The 14,910-nt window shown below is 43.5% G+C and overlaps 1 protein-coding gene across 3 annotated transcripts in view; it reads left to right on the forward strand.

Moving 5' to 3' along the window:
• Window positions 1-10,740, forward strand: part of LOC125007060 (chemokine-like protein TAFA-1) — a 100,252-nt gene extending 89,512 nt beyond the window's left edge. For 2 of the 3 annotated variants that reach the window (XM_047583630.1, XM_047583631.1), the window contains 3 exons: window positions 2,730-2,854; window positions 4,037-4,128; window positions 9,380-10,740. In XM_047583630.1, the coding sequence (XP_047439586.1) occupies window positions 2,730-2,854; window positions 4,037-4,063 (152 nt within the window). In that variant the 3' untranslated portion in view covers window positions 4,064-4,128; window positions 9,380-10,740. The remainder of the gene's footprint in view (window positions 1-2,729; window positions 2,855-4,036; window positions 4,129-9,379) is intronic. The other variant, XM_047583632.1, reaches the window with a different exon arrangement.
• Window positions 10,741-14,910: the final 4,170 nt, after the last annotated feature.

Raw genomic sequence — 14,910 nt, forward strand, 5'->3', positions numbered from 1 at the left:
TTCCCAAACGGTTCAGAGAAAAAAAAAAGAAAGTGAAATGATTGCTGGTTTTAACTCGTCGCATGCACACGAGAATTTGACCTTTGTGTCCTTGCCATGTCAATTAAAGACACATAATGCACGGCGAAAAGAGATCGGCGGAAAAAAAGCGCTTTGAGCGCTCCACATTTGCTGTCAGAATGTTCGCGTGGAGGAGCGTGAAAAACCAAAAACATCATGGTTAATAAATGAAGCACAAGTTTGCTTTGAAGAACGTTTTACATTTGTGCTGTGATATGAAGGTGGAGTGAGACCTTCTTTAATATAATCTGTGTCTTTGACCTAAAAACAGGGGTCTTCAACGTTTTTCAGACCAAGGACCCCAAACTGAGAAATTAATAAAGTAAGAACCCCCTACCTACTATATGTGTTCTATATTAAACTTAGCCTAGTGCTATTTATAAATATACATTACTATCATCATTTTGCATTCAATATTAAATCATATATTAAATAACACAGAGGTTCAATGTATACGTACATTGCAGCTTGCTTCTGGATTTTTCCTGGGGACTGAATAGGCTCTCAAACAATTGTGGGGAACCTGACAGAGTCAATGTGTAATATGAAGCCTTATGATTGGCTCAGCAGCGACAGGGGGCGGGGCCTACTGTGTACAGGAAGCTTAGATTGACAAGTCTAGTGTGGAGTTCTGTGTGAAATGTTGCGCTGAATGAGTGAAGGGCTGAACTATGTTGAAATCATGTTAATGTGTATTTAAAAAAAACTAATTATGGAGGAACATTAAATATATATATGAAAAATGTCTAATCAACCAAAGATTTTGCAATCCCCTGCAGTACCTTCACGGACCACCTAGGTGTCGCAGACCCCCTGTTGAAGACCCTAGACCTATAACATTATTTACATTTCTTGATGTGGCATTTGCTCTTTCTAGTTAGTGCGGTCACCATGGTAATTCAGAAGACTGAATGGATAAATATTTAAATTTCATTATGAGGCATGTTTTAACCAATAGAGAGAAAAAAGGACCCCAGCCCAAATTACTTTATTGGCCCCAGCAGATCTTTGTCGAAACATGAGAGAGAAATTCCAAGCCAGATTCCACCACAACAAGGGAACATATGGGAACATTATTTGGCTTCCAGGGTAATGAGGGGAACAAGACCTTTTACTGACTGTTCAGTCAGTAAAATATATCAATATCAATAATATCACTCTCAGGATGGTTGACTTTGACCTGAGCATAACTTGCAACCAGATTTTTTTTTGCTTTTACAAAGATCCTTTTTCCATGAGCAGACATTTTCAAAAAGCATATGTTAGGGCAAAGCATGCCTATCACCATCTACTCACCAATCTGCAGTCGAAGAAGCAGCTTTGAGAGCTACATAGTGAGGTTGACATTTTCGCCTGTCTTTGTTGCATAATGTATAACAAATCTAATCTAAGCTTTCGTCTGGCGATAAAATGGTGCACTGAAGCATCACCAGTGTTTACTTGATGAGTTGTATTTTTTCTCCCATGCACCTGAATTTCCTGTCGGAAAAATGGAAGGAAAACATTGCCCCGTCATTACTGACTGCCATTGTTTAAGCCAAAACTTTTTAAATGGGAACGCACCCCAGCATTTAACAACGGTAATGAGTGCTTAAGCAACACTTCAATCACCGTTTTGTACTTTTGTTGCTCGTAGTGGGAACGTCGCACTAAGAGCGATGCCTAAAACACACCGACAGTTGCCATTAGTTCCTCACCTGAAGCTGATTGGTTCACACTCCTCTGGATTAGTTAGAAGTACACAACTTGAAGCTTTACAAAGTGTACTGTTGGTTACTTTTGTACCTAAGCGAGATAAAACGCCATGATAAGCTCATACGTTTAATTACCTTTAAAATGATGCAAGGGAGATTTCTTTGGGGGTGATTCACATATCATGAAAGCTGTTTTCTTTCACATCTCAACCATATTTTTTGATTTATTTTAAGGACGCATATTCATGCAGACACAGGCACACGCCCAGAGACACAAATAATGAGAAAGGATGAGGGAGGGAGATGTTGATGAGAGGATGAGAACATATTTGTTTTTGTCAAATAGCTGGAGGAAGAATCCAGTCGAAGTTAATGAGAGGCAATTAGTTTTGATTAAAAATGAGATTGCTCCCCAACATGCAATGTAGCTATATCAAAACAGAATAGTGATTAATTTCTGTTGGTATAAGACATTATTGTCAACAGAAAAAAAGCACCCAAGGAGCAACGGTACAATTGCTCTGAGGCCAAAGGAGGAGGAAAAACATTCATTCAGAGACACGACTGGGTCTTCCTCTAGAGACGCTCATGATATGGCATGTGGGAGCTCGCGCATGTGCGCTCACATCCAAGTGTGGCTGCGTCGAATATGTACAAAATAATCTGTTCGCGTGGGAGGTTTCCGCATGTGTTATGCCGCCTACATTCTGAACTCAAGTCCTTATGGTTTTTAAATTGTATGTCATTATTATTCATTTTAATTTTAATGTTCATTTCAGGCTCATTTTAATGATCCCTTTTAACTCGTGCCCTAGACTTTCCACCGAACTCGCAGCTTTCCACTGCAGTCTTCTTCCATTTTACTTCGTTTTTACATTATTACGTGTCGGCTACTGCTGTGCGTGCATGCATGTGCAACGTAACTGTCCGATGAACTAACCTGCGTTGTTACGAATCTGTGTTCGACCTCCACAGCGTCCATTGTAATCGGGAAATGGTGGTGTGAGATGGAACCGTGTCTGGAGGGAGAGGAGTGTAAGACTCTGCCTGACAACTCTGGATGGATGTGCTCCTCTGGGAACAAAATCAAGACCACAAGGGTGAGACGCCAAACACACTTAAGCGGCGTATATCCGCACGCACACGTCTGCACTCGCATCGCACATCCACCGCTCACACACCTGCCCGTTCCAGATGGACTGTGTGCCACTTCCACACAGTAACATATGTCCAAACTTTTGAATTTAACCTTCCTACTTGGACTTGTCCTAACAATTTCAATTAATTAAAGACATATTCCTTTATTTAATTATTACCTCCATAAAGAAGACGGTGTATTTGAACAACTTAATAAAACGCTTACATGGTCCATCAGCTGCCTGCTTCTGCTGTCGACGGAAATGAAAAAAAACACACTAACTTCTGCGTGAAAGGGATGCTCACAAATCACACTGCGGAGGTGAATCAGAATGTGCATCTGTGCCTTGTTTAACAAGGTTGATCCCGTTCCGCAAAACTTATCTGAGGGCCCATAGCAGTAAAGAAGGCAGCAAACAAACGAGGTGGACGCCGCCTCAGGCCACACTCCTGACGGAGATATGAAGTTAAACAGCTGCTCTGCTTCTCCACTGCCTTTCGGCTCCGTAAACTGCCTCCGAATGCAGCGCGCAAAAAATAATGAAGGGAGTTAAGTTCGCAAAGCCAGCAGTCCAGCGCTCGGTGACAGGTTATTCACCTGATTTGTATTCATACCCCCCCTCACCTCCCCCTCTTCTGGCGCTTGGTGACAATGACTTTGAATAGAGGCAGAGACTAATGTGATGGTAGGGAAACAGGAAACAGCCAGTGAAGGTTAGACCACATGGGGCTTCCCAAGGTTGTTCTATAAATTTATATGCCAGCAGATAAGACATAAAGCTTTAACTGGGGCCCCTCACAGCCGCCACAGGCTTAAAATCTCCCAAAGAAGTTGATCGAATGGGGTCTGGGCGGCCCGTCAAGGTAAGTCGCAGTGCTCGGCCCACTCTAAAGAATGCATCTCAGTTCAGTCCTTTGCACAATTTGAATTAAATAAATTTGAAATGGTGAGTGTCTTGTGTGTCGTCAGACATTTCTTTTCGTTTACTTGAGATACATTCGAGTAAGATTCCTGCGCACAAAAGGAGCGAAAGCAATGCAGTAAAACAGCAAAATCTTAAGAGAAGAGGGCCAAAAGGTCAGGCCTGAAGCTGCTATTCAACCCAATACACACGTGTCCTTTTTTCTTGACCCTCTCTTTGCAGAACACCCAGCCATACTCCCCTTTTTAGCTTCCGGAAGCAAAATGCAGAGGATGCGTCAACAGAAATTGAGCTGCATTCTTGCTTCTGTAAAGGTTAGTCTTTTTCTTAAGCTGTTCTTTCTTTTTGTTTTCCCGTCTCTCTCTTTCTCTCTCTTTCTCTCTCTCCCTCCCTCTCTCTCTCTCTCACGTCACTGTGTGCGCTTGAGTGTCGGGCGGCAGGAGTGGGACCGGCTCATGTTCAGTGGCTTCCCATTAACCCAAATACTCAGCGCGAAATAATCAAGTGTGTGTTTACATGCTGTGCATGATTAGGCAGGCGTGACACAAATACTGATTGCACTGCCACCCACTGTAAATATTTATCACCCAGAACAGAGAGAGCACCCATAATAATTAGTTGCAATTTTTTTTTTTTTTTTTTTTTGCCAAAATGTACCACTAAAATGTGTAGGACACTAAAAGACTAAAGCTGAATGTATATAGACCAATCAGGCATAACATTAGGACCACCTTCTCAATACTGTCTAGGTCTCCCTCGAGCCTCCAAAACAGCTGTGACTCACCAGAGAATGGACACGGGGTCTTCTGGGGGTGCATTGTGGTGTCTGGTGACAGGACGTTGTTAGTGGGGGCCTTTCAAGTGTCCTGTGGTACAGATACTCACAGACACTTGATCGGGATCAAGGAAATTTGTTTCTTGAGATGTTCCTCAACGGGCTTTTTGTGTGTGTCAGGCTGCATCCTGCTGGGGATTGCTGATCTGGTCTGGTCTGGTCTGGTCTGGGTGGGTGTTTCCCAGCAGAACATTTATGTTTTACTTGACAGTGGTTTTAATGTTGTGGCTGACCGGCGTACAGACGTTCAGCGAGTACTGTACAAAGACGCAGTCTTCATATTTGTTAGCCTGCTGTCTGTGATCAGTGTGTAACGGCAGGATGTCCTCCTCTCATTGCCTCCTTTGTTCCTTGTCCTGTTTTTGCTTTTGGCCACTGTGTGGGTTTGATTACAGTGCCTTGCACCGGTCTGCCAATCCCATTAAGGCACTAATCTGTGACATGTTACTTGCTCCGCTCGGCGTGTGCTTCTAGTTGTGCATGCAAGCACACGCTTGATGTGTTGGATATCTCTGTGTTTGTACGGCCACACTCATGTGCGCACAAGTGGGACTGCCGGGCAGGCCTCGTCCCCTTTTTTTTCGCTGTGTGGCTTCTTATCAGAGGCCACTTGATATCGTGATCCCCCTCTGAGGGTCTTGTTGAAGCAGCTATCAGCACACAGCATAGCCCACAGGCTACATGAAAGGCCTTTTATCCTGCACTCTGCTGTTTTTTTTTTTGTCTTTTTTTTTTTAATCAACATCTCATTCACCTGCCTCTCAGGCCAAATTGCCCCATTTGTGTTTGTTCCGTCACGAGCCAGTAAATCCGCACTGTTGTTTTTTTTTCAAAAAAAAAAAAAGCAAAAACAATTCTTCGTTATTTTATTTGACCAGTTTTAATCACGCTCCAAAAAGTGTCAGTCAAGCACAAAGAGGCAGGCGTGTGTAGATGTTTCCGCACCCAGACGTATTCAGTCTTTCACCAAAAATAAAAATGTCATGAAAAGTAAGAAGCAAAGCAACGCCAGACCCTGACACTTCTTTCTTCTTTTCTTTCCTTGTGTCTTTCAGAGAGGGAGAACCCTTCTTTGCCTGTTCTGTAGCAGCAGACAAGGCAGGCCCTTTTGTTTGGTGAAGTCACAGTGAGAGTGAGGCTGGGGAGCACCTTCCAAAAACACTCGCCCACAACTAGATCTGCATTACCCGCTCCACTGGCGAAATAGATCGAGTCAATCTGCTCTCCCTCCAAATAATTACACACCTTAAGAGAGACAGGGCGAATGAGAGCGGCTGTAATAAAAATATTTTCTCTGTCCTTTTAATGCGGTGGCAAGAGCGATGTTCATTTGATAGCCTCACAGTTAGCGTGCCAGAGCGAATGTGTTGTCGATATCAAGGCAGGAATGTCACACATGCCTAATACAGCGCTCGTCGGCACTTTTTAGTGTTTTTTTTTTTTTTTTTTAGTAATCTCGCATTGCGACATCACCACTTATTCATGTGCAGCAGGTACCGGAGAAGGAAACGGCAATGCCGCCGTCGAGCGCGTGATTGTTCAGATTAGCGAGTGTCGCAAAGCGTTGAATTTAAGTGGACCGCTCACACTTTACAGTGCATTTCCTCTCCAGCCGGCCTGACATGATTTACTCGCTGCTCGGAGAGCCACATGTCCCTCATTAAAAGGATCAGAGGGCACTTTTTCAAGCAAAATAACACACTGTGACAGGATGTAGCCCATCTGCGAGACGGTCTGAGAGCTAAAGTGACCTGCCAGCAGATGTATCGCCGTCTAATTTGTCAAATCGGAGACCACACTCCCTGCAGTTGATCGAAATGAACTCTGAGCGGCCACAATCCCAATCGCATCTTCACCCAGGAATGATCCGTTCCACCTCTGTGCTCGACACTTCTCCTTCTCCCATAGACCTGTATAATTTTATCATGATGGCAAACCGTGCACACAAGTACTATATTGTTTGAGACAAACAAAGGAGTTTTCCTAAAAGCACGAGAAGCTAAAAGATACTGCCCAGACTGCCAAAACGTGACCAGATTGTCAAACTTATAACATATTTATACAGGTTTAGGGTGAAGGAGTTCATTCCAAGTGCTACTTGTTAATTTATACTCATTTTCTTTTCCTTTTTCCATTGTCAATATCACATTAAATGGATCTTGATGTATTGTGTTGTCCGGAGTCTTCTGTTTTTAGAGGGTGCTGTTTGAAGAAGTTTTTCCGCTGGCATGATTGATTTGTTCGGCACTAAACAAGAAAGGGGGAAAGGGCAGGCAGTGTTTGCACTACATTCTTTTGCTAAGGCAATTGTCCTTGGGTCTTTTTACTAAGCGAAGTCTGAGTAAATTGCAGTTCAATCTCGCCGGCGCATTAGAATGCAGACAGCCAAGTTGCCGGCAAAGATGGGACAGGCAGGAAATCTTTAAGCGAGCCGCCGCTACCTGCTGCACCGTTCACTTGAAGGGGACAAAAAAAGAACAGAGGACACTTCTAGGCGCGCTCACACGCACGTGGGCTGAAATGACAACATTTGCATAGAACCCCTCTTTCTCCCGCTAACAAACCTCCAGTGGATTGCGTCTCACACAGAGAGTGATCCTCGGTGCTCTTGTCTTGGTGGAAGTAATTTTGATACGTTGTCAGGCAGTACAGATCACACGGATGCGAGTGGTGGGCAGACGAGCCCAGTGTTTAAGGGTCATGGGAGAAAAGAGCTAATCTCTACAGAGAAACGTGGCCTAACTAGACCTGGATAATTCCCAGCAGCTATTTAATGCGTACAGATGGACAGCAGGGGTTTTTAAACAGCGATAACGAATGCATCAGCAGCACTACTGTTTCCTTAATGTTGGTCTGTCGGACAATTCATAGAACATTTGCTTTCACGTTGTATTTGGTCTTAACAAAACTGAATTTTTAAAAAAAATATAAAATCAACTATTGTGGCTGTTTTCAAGGATACCTTGCTTATTTTTTATAGAAACTTTCTAGTTTCTGCTTCTTTAAATAAGAGCTATGAAATTCTCTGAAGGTGTTATGCAAGCTGCATAGTTTGTCCTTTTAGAACTAGAAAAAAGAAAAAAAAAATGTCAGTATGCATCAGTACAAAAATATGAATGATAATGAATAATTATCTCCCGATTATGCCCACATGGGATAAACATCACTTTCCGGACACTGATGTCTCAGTATTAAGTCTCTACATCTACACCTTTATTTAAAATGTGATCCAGTCCCAGTATATTTATACCTTGCACACACACACCGTCTAATTTTTTCATTAAAAAGAAGGATGTGACAGACATGTTTAAATTTTGAAACTACTTTTTCAGATTTCAAATATCCTCGGCTAAAAAAAAAAAATCAAAAAAAACAAACAAGCATTTTGACGTGGGGACTGACATTTGAGAACGACATTTGACTTTTGAATTTTCTCTAAATAAGCCGATTTCCATTACGAACTGGTGACATTTTGTTCATCCAGCGATTTGCAAAGAAACACACTCCAAAATAAAGTAAATGACTTGCTGAAAATATGACTTTTTCCGACACCTGAAGTTGTTCTGACTATTTAAACACCGTCTATCAGCGGTGAGCGCTGAGGTTTAGACACTTTATTAGACTCGAGTACAATGTCTCAAAAGTCTTCTCTTATGAGTCCATGAAGCGTGACCTTAAAATAACACACAATATGTTTGTCAGAAATCTATCCGCAGACAGAAAAAAAAAAAAAAAAAAAGGCCAATAAAATAATCTGGCTTGCTCACTGGCATGTCCGACACACTTGAGCTCTGAGTCTTTGTTCTGCAGTTTACAGAGTCCCATGCGGCACGCTCCACAATCAAATCCACACACCTGGCGACCACCTGCCAAGCCTGCTGGAAATGTCACGCCTGTATTTCTTTATTGAACATGATTACGGGATTTATAATTGGCCCCACGGTGTGCAGGGGGAGCTTCAGATTTCTCCACTGTAAAGGACAGAATGCAGCGTAATAAGTGGAAAATGTGACGAACCACCTACATACTTTTGTTGTTAAGAGGCCAAGGAACCGGACAACATTAAATGCAGCAGACGTCGCGCACACTGTTTATATTGAGCTTGCCACTGAAGAGGATGCTGAAAAGCAGTACATTCAGTACAAGTCTCACGGATGCACAATGCGCCATTGAAATGTGTCCAGATCTGAGGCTTGAATGAGAGACCCTGAATCTGAGTCACGGAGAGACAGCTGAGACTCCACAGCAGGGGCCCCGGTCTTGTTTAGTAAAGTTGTTCAATCACGCTGAAAGAAAATCCTCTAGCTCCGACTGGCTGGCTCGGTACCAAGGTCCAGATGAAGGTGGCTGATCAGGATGCGTGGGGCTGATTGTTAAAGCAGTCTGGCAAAATAGATGCCAGTGTCAATTTAGAAAGCAGGCATACACAGCATGGAAACACACCGGGCTTTTTATGTATAGACTTTTACTGAAATATGCCTATAAATGCCGAACACACCTCCACTTTCGGTGTGGTTCTGCTTCTACTCTCTTTTTAGAAGCAGCATGAATCGGGGGGTGAGACAGGGCTGCGCAAAGCCTCCGCAGTTCAAAAGACTCCCCTCGTTTTTTTGAAACCCGCGAAGGAAGCAATTCCTCTGGGTCTAATCCTCGCACACTTGTATGCCTTTGTTCTATCTAAGTGTATGTGTGTTTTCTCTCCTCTCCTCTCCCTCCCGTGTGTGTTGCAGATTCATCCCAGGACCTAACAGAGAGCTCCCATCGCAGGGCTGAGCGCCAGGCTCTTCCCCTCACGCACCCTTCCTCTTCCCGCCGAACGGACAAAAAAACTATTACATCCACAGCTACCGACTGGATTACCTGGGACCACGGAAAGGATATCCTCCCAGATAAAACAGCTTTGCACGCGTGGTGCCAAGGATTTGAAACCAGACTAATCCCCTGTTTGATCAATGAGCCCCACGTTGGTGACTCTCCTCCTCCTCGCAGCTGTGGCCAGTTTCCGACCTACTCTCATTCTGTTCCACTCACCCCCACAACCCCCCTCGAAAAAAAAAACTGAACCAGCTTAGGGAGGGGTTACTAAGAGGTTGTTAAAACATTACTTGGAGGCACTCTCCCCGTATGCCTGAACGCGGACTGGGCGAGGAGCTTACGCAGACCTTAACGCGGGATCCGCAGGACCGAGGGAAATTACCTGGCTATATCCTTTTATTTCTGTGTGGAAGGCATTTGTATTTGACCCGCCACGCGAGCCGAAACACTGCGGCCGCTGCGACCACTAGCAGCGTACGGCGAGGATAAGAAGACTCTCCGGGAGGCTTTAGGGTCTGCCTTCATTGCCTCACCCTCATCCTCCCTGATGGACGTGTTGACTTTTATCGGTGGGCATGTAAATTCATGAGCACTGCTTTTCTTTGTATGTAAGATAATTTGTGTATATATACACACACACACACACACACACACACATATATATGAATACATTACATAAAACGAAAGATCCAAGAAGCTGAAAAAGTATATTTAGAGACTCTAAGAGGAGCTCGAGCACCACAGTGGAATATTGATTAGGCCCCTGAACATAATCCAGAGGCGGTTGTCCGAGTACAGTGTGTGTGTATAGGACTGCTTTGCAGTGTATGCTTGCATTGGAGCCACAACTAAAAAAAAAAAAAGAAGAAAAAAAAAGAAAACAACTAAAAAATAAGTACTGGTCACTTTTGTCATTCAGCAATGTTGTTGGTGAAGCCGGAAAACGCTCGTTAGTTCCTGTAAAGATGAGGAAAACACTGTATAGAACTGCCTCACAAAAGAAAGCTGCACTAACAACAACCCCCGACCTTTGTACTCCGATGCAGCAGAGGGACGTAGAGCAGCATCAGCAGCAGCAGCAGCAACTCCGACCATAAGCAGTTAGTGTCACTTTCTGCTGTGGAGAGCGGTCATGTAGAGAGACAGAGAGGTAATTTATTCACAGTGACAGTGAGAAAGTGCTCGTCACAATGAAGAAACATAGTTATCCCCCAGTAGATATAAGTACATTACAGGACAGCCTTATGAGAAATAAAAATGGTTTTCTATACTGATATGCCGTCTCCCATTCCTCCGTATGGTGAGTGAGATTTTGAAAAATGCTCCTCTCATGACTATTTGATGTGCTGTAACATGAGGGTGGAAGATCCTGTCAGAGTTGCATTTATATTACGTGTCAACGCTGCAAGTTTTTGCTCGAGTAAACAAGCAATCAACAACGGCAAAAGACGAGCATCAGGATGACTTACGGCCACACACACACACACACACACACACACACACACACACACACACACACACACACACACACACACACACACACACACACACACACACACACACACACACACACACACACACACACGAGCGCGCACACGCTCATGCGGTAAACACAAACGAATCTGTGATGCTTCATTTATGCGATTCCCTTGGTGGCAGAGTGGATTTATCAAAACAGAACATTCAATTCATTCATGCAATTAGAATAAAGATTTCCAATATCGGGCACGGCGAAATTCCAGATGATTTTCAATATCAACCTCCTCTCCCGGGCCGATATTAGATTCGCTTCTTGTCCCAGTGGATGTGCTAGTGTACATTCATCATTTAGGAATTTGGCTAGTTTCATGGAGCCCGGTGCCTCGCTGAGCAGTCACAGAAGGTATGAAAAAGACAGACACATCAATCTCCCAGTGGTCTTGCCAGAATCGTGAAGGGATATGCAAAGGGTTTTTTTTTTTCTTCTCCCCTCCTCACTGAGTCGTTTCCTTCTTTGTTTTCTCATATTTAATAAGATTCACTGTCCTGCAGCCGTGCCGAGCGAAAGAAAATGAGCCGGCGAGAGAGTTTGTGCTTTTCTGTTGCCGTAAATGAATCCGGGAGTTATGTGTGCGCCTTTGTCTGTTTAACCGTGCCTCTGTGTGTATTTTTAGAGAGGGTATCCAGAGTCTGCGAGACATGCATCCCGCAACGGCGTACTGAGAAGATTATCCTCAAATTCAGTGCTCAAGTAGGAAACCGAGAGATTTCCTCCTTGCGACTTATGCGAGTTCTAAGTGGATTTTTGCTTAAAAGGTGCTTTGGGATCAGAAAATAGAAGAGGTGTTTTTTCTTATTCTCTTTTAAGCGCCGCTTAGCTTTATCAGGAAATGATGGAGCGGAGGGAGGCCGTGCTCCACTTTAGACGGACTGGAAAGGAACGTACCATGAGCAGAAAACGGGGGCCCGGTCCTCCTCCCTCCCCCAATCTCCCTCTTTACCCACAGTTCTGCGCAATCTCCAAAGATGGACATCCATCACGTCCCGCCGACTCCCCCGCTGAGACACGGAGACAGCCGTGTCCACATCAAGCTGGACGGCTAATCAACACCTGACAGCAAGGACGGCCCTTTTCATACAGCCAGTGTGCGGAACATGTCGGACTGTGTTGTTTTGTGTAAAAAAAAAAAACAAAACACATTAGTAACTTAGTCCAAGGGTATCTCAAGTAAAAGCGAAACTTTTCCCGTGTGTAGAAGTGAAAGGTTTGGTTGCTTTTAGGAGCTTTTAGAAGAGGTTTCCACTCCTCTGTGACAGCACTCCAGCACTTTATCACATTCATATTCCTTAATCATTTTGAATAGCAACCTATAATTTGTGGAAAGGGCACACTCCTTACCTGTGGGGGCTTTGTGGACTGTAATTATAGTCATTATGGGCATGAGTCACTGTGAAATATCAGCTTTACAATGAACATCCACTGGAGCTGGACAACTAAGAGTGTTCCAAAATCATTAATGACACTAAAACTTGGCCTCAATGATGGCTATTCTCCGTCTCCAGCCATTATAACCAGAGACCCAATTTCTATGAAAAGTAATGATACAGTATCGGCCTAACGGAGTAAAATTAATCCTTTTAATCACCCGACAAAAGAAATCGGAATAGTGAAGAAAGCCTCCTTTTGTCCCCAGTACAAGATCGTATGTTGACCACAACACTCACAGCTGATACAAAGTGGCCAACAGATAGAGTTTAAAAAGCCCCAGAAACACACCAGGGAACTATTGCAACACTGTTGTTTCTAATAAATGAGCACATATCTCTGATGGTTAAGCAATAAATCACTGTCCCTGTCCCATGACACCATACCATGCCCGCCAACCACTAACACACTTGTCAGCCAAATGACATGCCAGTCTATGACTGTCAGCAGCTGCCACGACGATAATTTATTTCTCTGCTGCTTTACAGTTTTCCTCGCCCTATTTCCTCCTCTGTCTCAACCCAAAAGGACAACGATCTCAAAATCCATCACAGCCTACATGAGCGGCCCACCAGGTTCACCAGCATCACCGTCGCAGTCGTTCTCGGACGCTTCGTGCTTTACCGTTTAACGCGGGGCATTTTTCATAGCTGCGATTCCACATGGCCGGACAGCTGTCAGCTCACAGTTTATGAATTTATTTATTTATTTTGTGGAAGTGGAAGACCAACAGCTGTCTTTGGAAAACAGAGGGGTCAGGTGGAGTGGAGAGCTAATATGCTGTTCTGAACCTGAGAGTGCGGAGAGTATGACAGGAAATCTGTGTATATCAATTTAAACCGCATAAAGTATGTTTAGTATACAACAACTACAACAAATGTACCAGTCGCGGCGGCTGGTGCAAACTGTCGTCAGTTGTCAGATTGGTGACCATCACAGGATGACAACAGACAAAACCTTGCAAGCTTAAAAAACACCCAGCTGTGATATTTTATTTTGCATTTCATAAGTCACGACAGGAGTGACTGAGCAGAAAACAGACCTCAGTACGATGTAATGCAGTGCAATGAAAGTTATGTGGTTGTGGTCTTTTTTTTTTTTCCTGTCTACTCTTTCATTACGTTTGCCATCATTCCTTCAAATGAGTTTAAAATACCACTTTGTTAAACCGGCGGTGCACTAGCAAAATGTGTTATACGAGCAGGTGAGATAAAATTACACAGTGCTCATACTAACTAGGAACAGATTGTACCTTGGCATTGTTTTAGTGGAGGTCAGTTACAATTCAATGTTGTTTGGCTAAGTTTGTATAGAGGGACCACAACAGCAGCCCGGCCTTCAGGCTGCCTGCCAGAGACAAAGCACTGTGCCATCAGTCCAAACCTGCCCACACACAGTATGCTGCCGTGAACTTATCTAAAGTTTGGATGATGGAACAGAAAACTGGAGCAGTTGTCCTGCCTACACACTGCCCCAAACTTTCGCCATGGACCCTGGGGTGATTTGATTTCTCTCTTTCTCTCGCTCCCTGTTTTACTCTTTAAAGGAGTACATTTGTAACAAACAGCACAACCGAATGATACCTTTGAGCCCACGGTTCCTCTGCTCTCCACCAACAATTCTGTAACATTTTAAGTTAGTCTGGGGACTAAAACTTAAAAGTCACAAACCACAACTGGTTCCACTGACTGCGTGTGTGATGAATCTAGCATGGATGAATTTCTTTAAGACTGAAGCAGAAGGTCTCATTTGAACCTTGATAACTGAAAGGCTTCGTGCATATCTTGTTGGAGGTTACTGGAGATGAGTGGTGGGGTGCAGTAAAGGGTAGGTTGCCAAATAATCACAGATTTGGCAACTACTCATAATGAAGTTCTTACAATTCACCTAACCTGAAGGTCTTAGGATTAAGGGAGGAAGCCACAGCGCCTCCACAAACACACATGCGATTATAGTTTGAATTCTTTCATTACTGAGCAGCGGCTGCATTTACATGGATAACATTTCCTGATTAAAAATCAGAGATGGTCAGAGAGTCTAAGTTAAGTGTTTACATGAAGATACATGTCTTTACTAACCCAAAAACAAAAACATCAATCACAACGTAGCTTATGTGGACATGCAAAATGGTTGCGTCCGCTTTGAAGCACGAAAACTTGGGAAGGATGTAATCAGTTGAAACGTTTACACGGTAAAAGGTTATTCCCTATGAATGGTTGATGTAATTAACACTGAAACATCAGGTTGGACCTGTCGAGGTGTTTCCATGGAGTATTTTTATTCTGTTTGGAATTTTAAAATTATTCTAACTGGAATATAAGGTTAACATACCTACAGTAGGAAAGGTAAATCATTTTAAGAAGTAGTGTTGTGTTTACTGTTTAGCCCTCATTCCAGGCAAACTTGGTGGTGTAGCTTACATAACAGAGAAAATAAATACAGCCCTCCCCACCTGTTTCACACATAAATTTCTGAGATTAA

The sequence above is a fragment of the Mugil cephalus genome, chromosome 4 (genome assembly GCF_022458985.1).
Source record: "Mugil cephalus isolate CIBA_MC_2020 chromosome 4, CIBA_Mcephalus_1.1, whole genome shotgun sequence".
Taxonomy (NCBI): domain Eukaryota; kingdom Metazoa; phylum Chordata; class Actinopteri; order Mugiliformes; family Mugilidae; genus Mugil; species Mugil cephalus.